Source organism: Triticum dicoccoides, chromosome 6B (genome assembly GCF_002162155.2).
Source record: "Triticum dicoccoides isolate Atlit2015 ecotype Zavitan chromosome 6B, WEW_v2.0, whole genome shotgun sequence".
In the NCBI taxonomy this organism is placed as follows: Eukaryota; Viridiplantae; Streptophyta; class Magnoliopsida; order Poales; family Poaceae; genus Triticum; species Triticum dicoccoides.
In genome coordinates, this window is record NC_041391.1 from 46,608,015 (window position 1) to 46,615,574 (window position 7,560).

Below are 7,560 nucleotides of genomic sequence, written 5' to 3' on the forward strand. Positions count from 1 at the left end.
GTAAATCTTGAAATTTCGAACGGTAACTAAAACCCTGGTCTGTACTGTGTTTAAAGAAAAAAAAAGCAGCGCAATCGTACCGAGGAGGGTCCTGAGATTACTTGTATGGAAAGGTTGGATATAGCCAGCTGTCGCTGAATGAGTGCCAACAAATCAGGATTGGATTGGATTAAGCGGACACCATCAAAGGCGGCACAGCCGGACGTGAGTGGATAACAGAACAGGACAGACGGGGAACGGATGCAACGCACGCACGCACTCACGGTGCCAGCCAGGCAGCCAGGCTCCATCTATCTATCACCGCCAGCCTGTCTCTCGCTCTATCGCTCTCTCTCTCGGCGTACGTCAGGTATATAGACGTCAGAACTCTGAAAGCTCCCTCCCTCGGATCATCTCTCTCACCGCTTCAGTCCTTGTCTCTCAAGCGCTCCGCCTTGTACCTCTCGCCGCCGGCGTCTTCCGTCGTACCATGCAGAGCTTCTTTGGTCGCGCCAGCAGGTCCATAACAGATTAAATTCCTTCTTTGATTGCTGCTTTTGATTCCTTCATTCACCTGGATTCCCTTTGGTTTGTTGTTCATCGTCTTCTTGCTTCTCATGTCTCGTTTCATCGATTGATTGTCTACTTGTGAGGACGAGGAAGGCCAAGGATCCAAACTGACGGTCGATTCACTTTGATTTGTTGTTTTGATTGGCTTGTAGGAACCAAAGGACATTCCGGCCCAAGAAGAGTGCTTCAGCGGGGAACAACGTACGCTACCTGCTACATACTTCCTTTGTTCCAATTTATTAGCTCCCCTTTCATTTTGGGTCAAATTTTGATCATAGATTTGACTAACAAATTATAAGGGGTATCTCACAAATATTTTACGTACTGTTGGATTCATATTTGAAAGAAGGTTCCGATGATGGTACCATTTTCACTACATATAACTCATATTTTATTAGTCAAATTTGTGGTCAAACTTTGACCCAAAATCCCAAGGAGACTAATAAACCGAGATGGAGTACATGCAATAATTATATATATATCGTCATGTGTTTTCATTATTCTCTTCTTTCGGCAAATTTTGATAAATGTTGGTCAAGGTTTGTCAAAATTTATCAAAAGGCTTTCAAATCCCTCCCTGAGATCATCATCTAACTCTACCTCCAACTGATTATGATCCACATGCTCAATCCGGAAAACGAAGTTCAGTTACCAAGTTGATCACCATATAAAAATATTTGGACTGTACTACGCAGGGCATGAAGCTGAAGAGGCACATCGACGCCACCATCGGCAGCGGTAATCTGCGAGAGGTGGTCCGCCTGCCAGTCGGAGAGGATCTCAACGAGTGGCTCGCTGTCAACAGTGAGTTCATTCTTGACACTTTCTTCTTTCTAATGATGATTGATGAAACAGTTGTCGATGAGCTGAATCTTTGTACACCTAGCAGGTGTCTTAATTGTATTTATATCCTCTTGATACTTTATTTTGAGCCAATAAAATTCATTCTTTATCGAGAAAAAAAAGTAGGTGTCTTAGCTTGTAGTACTAGTTTCTGATGACCTCCATCTCCAGCTGTCGACTTTTTCAACCAAGTGAACATCCTGTACGGCACCCTCATGGAGTTCTGCACGCCAGCTACTTGCCCCACCATGTCAGCCGGTCCAAAGTACATTCCTTCAAATCTTGTCACCTGCAGATGCACTTAACATAATATGTTATATTATATGCTGTGTCACACTCTGAACTTAATGAGAAAAAAAATTGTCTTCAAACAGGTATGAGTACAGGTGGGCCGATGGAGTCAAGATCAAGAGGCCCATTGAAGTGTCCGCACCAAAGTATGTCGAGTATCTGATGGATTGGATCGAAGCCCAGCTCGACGAAGAATCCATCTTCCCTCAAAAGCTTGGTAACTGATATTTTTTTAGTGTACTAGTGAAAAACTGATTCAGAATTCTGGTCTAATCATGTACTCTGGTGAAAAAACGGTGATGCCAACAGGAGCTCCCTTCCCTCCAAACTTCCGGGACGTCATCAAGACGATCTTCAAGCGGCTGTTCAGGGTGTATGCGCACATATACCACTCTCATTTCCAGATGATTCTCAAGCTCCAGGAAGAAGCACATCTCAACACCTGCTTCAAGCACTTCATGCTCTTCACATGGGTAACTAACCACACTCCACAACTTCATGGCACAAAGTTGCATTCCTCAACAATTGCTGGAATATTTACTGTCTTATTGCATATAGTTTCGAGGCAATTGATAGAAGATAATAAGTGTCCTCTCGGCAAAGAAATACTCCCTCCGTTCATAAATATGCGAGGTTCTAGTTTTTGTTTTCTGAATCGGATGTATATAGAGTCATAGACATGTTTTGGTGTGTTTGTTCACCCATTTCAGTCTGTATGTAGTCCATACTATAATATCCAAAACATCTCATATTTGTGAATGGAGGAAGTAGAAGAGAAGCCATACAGTACTCAAAACCAAGTAAAGTAGCATGTGGAATAGAATCACATCATACACTAGTTTTGCATGGCTGATGCTAAGTTATGGCAGTACTTCAGCTTTCCAGTATGGCTGCCTTTAGTACCAAACTCTCCTATCATGGAATGCAAAAGAAGTGAGATTCCTTGTAGTCCGGTTCGATGATTCTAAATTATAACATCTAATTGTTTGAGTCAGATTATTTGTTTAGAAAGCTGTGATCAATCATTATACACACAAAAGCATCCTGCCTATTCGGAAGAAGCACACCGCAAAGAGACTAGTTATGGTGGTTTGCTGATTGCTCTATCGACTAGAATTTGTCAATTTAGATTGCCTCCTCATGATTAGTATTATTATTATTTCAGCAGCATACCACTTTACAACTCTCGAGTCTCAAACAAATTTGTCTGTAATCGAGTGCCTCATAGGGTCCAATCATTACAATTACTTATTGTTGGCCTTATTTGTTTGGCAGGAATTTCAGTTAATCGATAGGGCAGAGCTAGCTCCTCTCAGGGAGCTGATCGAGCCCATATTAGTTGGACACTAGCCGAGAAGACAATTGGAGCTTTGTTTCAAGAACTGATGAGGCAAAAGTGCAGAGACATCATATTTTGTTGCTTTTTAAGTTAGTTAGTTTCCCCAGCCTGTGCATGCGCGTTTCTGTTTTTGTGATGATGTTAGACTTGGACACGGACTACCTTCATCTACATTTTAGAGATAGGTTAGCTAATGCTAGTGTATGTACTCACACTCTCCCAAGGAGGTGTTGATTGCATCATGGCAATTTGTTCATTTCGGCGGATTGTCATTTGATTCGGGGAATTTCTTTCGTTGGGTTATGTGCGATAGCAAATTTTATCGTTTCTTAAAAAGTCTAAGAAAGAAAAGAGTTATTAGGGTAGCACCCCCGAAGCAGGAATGTTCGAAGGAGTTTCAAGAATCAAGGGATAATCCAATAACACTTCCTGTGTTTGGAAATCAAAAATTTGTTTCAAACTTAATAAGAGGCAATTGTATTGTTGATGCAAGTTCTTTAGACCCAAACCACCAAACTTTTTCGCTTTACAAACGTTGTTCCGAGCAATTAGACACTGACACTTGTACATGTTTCCTCTACAACCAACACAGTGACAGCCATCTATTTTTTGAGCACTTTTTGGGGGATCATCCTAAATACAGACATAAGTAGGTGGCTAGAGAGCTGAGGACGACGGATAATAGGATTAGCATGTCCTCTTTGGACAGCAATTTAGCCTTCCATCCAAGAGATATTTGCGACATTTTTCTAGGATTGGTAAAATGGCGTCTGGCAATAGTGGAATAGGCAAAAGCGGCAGTCCTAGGTAGATTTGAGGGAAGGCCCACACGGGGCAGCCAAGAATATTAGCTATTGAGCATGCCTGGCTGGCAGGGAAATGCATATGTACGAACGTTGTTTTACTGAAGTTCATGGCTAAACCCGTAGCCCTGGTGAAGTCATCTAGGATATCCTTTAGGGCGATCATAGGTGAAGCCTCGACAATTATGAGGGTGTCGTTAGCATACTGAAGCGTAGTGGGTGGTAGGTGAAGGGAGATTGGGTGGTGCAGAGATAGAGGGTGTGGATTTTGGCGGATTAGTCATTGTAGAAGGTACGCAATGATGATGAATAGATATGATGATAGTGGATCCCCTTGTCGTAGACCAATGTTTGCAGTTGATCCAATCCCCTGGTACTCCACTAAGTAAGATTGTCGTTTTCCTAGTTGAAAGGACTATTGATCCAAGAGCAGAATTGAGTAGGGAAACCTCTTACAAGGAGGATTGTGGAGAGGGATTCATTTTTTTAAAAAGGGTGGAGAGGGATTCATGAGAGAGAGAGAGAGAGAGAGAGAGTCAAAAACTTTATAAAAGTCTGACTTTAGAAACATAGTGTTTTTTTAGAATTTTCGATAAAGGGCCTTTTATTACTCAAAATGTAGCATTGAGCGGATACAAAGCATAAAGAGCGACACCGGCCTCTGCATAGCTAAGATGCACACAGTCATGAAACAAACAATCTGACAAAAAGATATAAAAACGACAAAGTGGCAACAGTAAAGCCATATGAAGCCGAAACTATGCCTATGTCGACGGAGAAGGTGGACCGATTCGGAGATTATGCTGCCACCCATGTTGGATAAAAACCTCCCTGGCCACCCGCTTCAACCGCATACACACCGTCTTGAAAAGCGATTGATACTCCGTTCGGTGCAAAATAGACCACATACGAAGCCAGTGCGTACAATGGTAAATAACCTGCATACGAGAAGAGATTTTGCCATTAAAAACACAATCATTTCTACGTAGCCAAAACGATCATAGTAAGGCAGACGCTCCCACCCGTACTAAAAATATTTGGTATTTCATCAAGTCAGTGACCATATATATTGGTAACACTTGTCGGTGGATACAAATTTGACGTTATTTGAATAACTGGCCATGTAGAACACGCAAACTTGCATTGAAAGAAGAGATGTTTGATTGTCTCGTCATGAGTACAAAAACTACATTTCTCGAGCGAGGTTGTCTTTAGTTAGCACAACTCCTCTCCGAAGATAACACATGAAAATTTTAACTTTTAATGGCATTTTTGATTTTCAGATTTGCTTATTATTGACCACTGGAATCTCTATGTGCGATAGTGCACAATACATAGAGTCAACTGTAGTGTTTTTTTTAGAATGACATGTGTTGATGATGTCGCAGCATATACAAAATTCTCCACAATATTCCTTCAGATATGAAACCCGTTTGGTCACCAAGAACGAGTTGTAGGATTAGGGGGTTAAGATGATGGTTAGGACATTGGCGACAACTTTAACTCAGCAGTTTGTCGATTTGTGCATTCAGAGAAGAAAGGCCTCATAAAGTATTTTAAGATGTGCCAGTACTTCCAATGTAAGGAGGGGCCGAAGCCACCCGGCCCGAGTTTTGACAACCCCATCATCATCTCATAAGAAGAAGAAAATTGCAAATAGAAGATGTCTCAACTGAACAGTGGTACATTAGTGATAAACAAACTGGCGCATTGCCTAGCCTTTTTTTTAACCGTGCTAACCCTCTTTCAATTTAATCAAACGAAAATACAACAGTTCTAGAGTTTAAATAGGGGACGAGAAAGAACGGAAAGTCGGTTCAACGCACTGCCAGAAATGCCACTTGCACCGATATTAGAACGTACACTATGGGCGAAAACCTGGACGGCACCGAAACAAAAGAAACAAAAGAAACTTAGCCTGCTGTATTAGCGGGTGCTGACCTGTTTAGTGATCCATCACAATAATGGTTTGGCTAGCTGTTAGTTAGTGTGGCAATTGATTGATAGAAAAGGAACATTAGCGGGCTTTGACCTGTTTGTGTTCCATCATAATAATGGCTTACCTAGCTGTTTAGCAATTGATTGATAAAATTTTCGTTGTTACAGGTAAAGAGTACACTCTGATTTCGTTCCTTCAGAATTGGTAATGTTCTCGTCCGGTTGGAGTATCTTATTTCCTCCTTTAAATTTCTTCGTTTAGTTTTCTATATACTACATTTGAGTCAAGCTCATGTGTATACAACTGCAGAGGACAGAAACATGATGCAAAATATACAGCCTGATGAGTGAGGAAAACAGGTCCCAATCATTAGAAAGTGCAGACCTGGAGATTAAGTATATGAGGCGAGGGTGCTGCACATAAGAAAGAAGATAATGTGGTTTATTACATTCCTTTTATATTTGGATTTATTTGTTTATGACTGATCAACAAAGGCTGTTCAGTTGGTCCTTCCTTGAGACGACTTTGTCATCTACTCCATTTCTGCAATAGTGGTTGCTGTAACCATTTTCTATATATATAATTTAATAAAGATGTTTGTGTGGATCTATTGATATGGAGGCCAGTGGTTTCAATCTGCTTTTTTGAAGAAAAAAATATACCCCCTTCCCCAAATATAAAGGGAATTTGAATTTTTCTAGTCTTCATCGCACAAGACTATAATTTTCACTTATTGTATGTCTGCAAAAATAATGTAGAAACATATAAAAATAAATTGCTTCACATGAAAAATACAAGAACTATTTATACATTTTCAGTCCATGTACTTTGATTTATATATTAATGGTCAAAGTCTGCATCAAAAAACATACAAAATCAAGTGCGACTTACTCCCTCCGTCTAGGTGTGTAAGTCATCTTACGAAAATCAGATATTCTCAAAAGTCTTAGGCGCATTGCATTAAATTTCTTTCTCGTTCCCCTCTCAACCTCGTACTACTGCCCACGTAGAATAAGTGCAGGGGGAAAGAGGAGGTGCCAGCCAGTGCATGCATCGCTGCTGGACTTTGATTAGGCAAGAGATTGATGGTTGTTTTGCATGCACTCACGTATTCAATGCTGATTTTATTTCCGTTTTAAACCAGCGCTGTGATTGGAAGATTCCCTGCTTGCCGTGCTCCTTCTCGTCCAATCACAATCCACCTAGGTCGCAGTGCTCTTCCTAATGTGACTTACACACCTAGACGGAGGGAGTACATTTTAAGGATGGAGCATTAATTGAAAGCACCTTTTGAGCTCACACGTTAATTTGATTCATAAGTTAGGTCTCTCCTGATTCCCGAGGAAAAAAAATCTCTCCTAATAAATCCAGAAGTCCATAACGACTTATACATCTGTGCAGCGTTTACTTCATGGGGTGCGCTACACGTCGGTCTGCGGATGATTTGAAAAAATCCGCCACCTCGCGAGCTGCCAGATCTGACTCAATCTAGTGGCCGAGCGCCATCCTCTATTTTTGTAACATAAGTCGTGTTGCAGAAATTTTTGCAACGGAGATCATGTTGCCGATTTTTATTTTTATTTTTTTTGCAGCTGAGATGATGTTGCGGAAATATTTGCAGAATTTTTTGCAACAAAGGTCAAGTTGTAGAAAATTTATATAATTGAGATAATGTTGTAGGAGGCGACAGCCATGGACGTCGGTGCTCCTCTGGGTCGACCGTGTGGGCATGCTTGCTGATGGCGAGCCCCAATGGCGGCGGGCAGAGTAGCGTGAGGAGGCGCCAGCTTTGCGCG

The 7,560-nt window shown here is 41.3% G+C and overlaps 1 protein-coding gene across 1 annotated transcript; it reads left to right on the top strand.

Moving 5' to 3' along the window:
* Positions 1 to 351: 351 nt before the first annotated feature.
* LOC119320448 (MOB kinase activator-like 1A) lies at positions 352 to 3,448 on the top strand. The gene is made up of 7 exons (XM_037594536.1): positions 352 to 498; positions 702 to 750; positions 1,245 to 1,353; positions 1,564 to 1,657; positions 1,767 to 1,900; positions 1,993 to 2,156; positions 2,959 to 3,448. Exons 1-7 carry the CDS (start codon positions 470 to 472, stop codon positions 3,031 to 3,033), a joined length of 654 nt encoding a protein of 217 aa, XP_037450433.1. The 5' UTR covers positions 352 to 469; the 3' UTR covers positions 3,034 to 3,448.
* The last annotated feature ends 4,112 nt before the right edge of the window (positions 3,449 to 7,560 follow it).

Coding starts and splice junctions, on each gene's coding strand:
- LOC119320448 (XM_037594536.1), top strand. CDS start 470: ATGCAGAGCTTCTTTGGTCGCGCCAGCAG. Junction 751..1,244: donor GTGCTTCAGCGGGGAACAAC/GTACGCTACCTG, acceptor TGTACTACGCAG/GGCATGAAGCTGAAGAGGCA. Junction 2,157..2,958: donor ACTTCATGCTCTTCACATGG/GTAACTAACCAC, acceptor TTTGTTTGGCAG/GAATTTCAGTTAATCGATAG.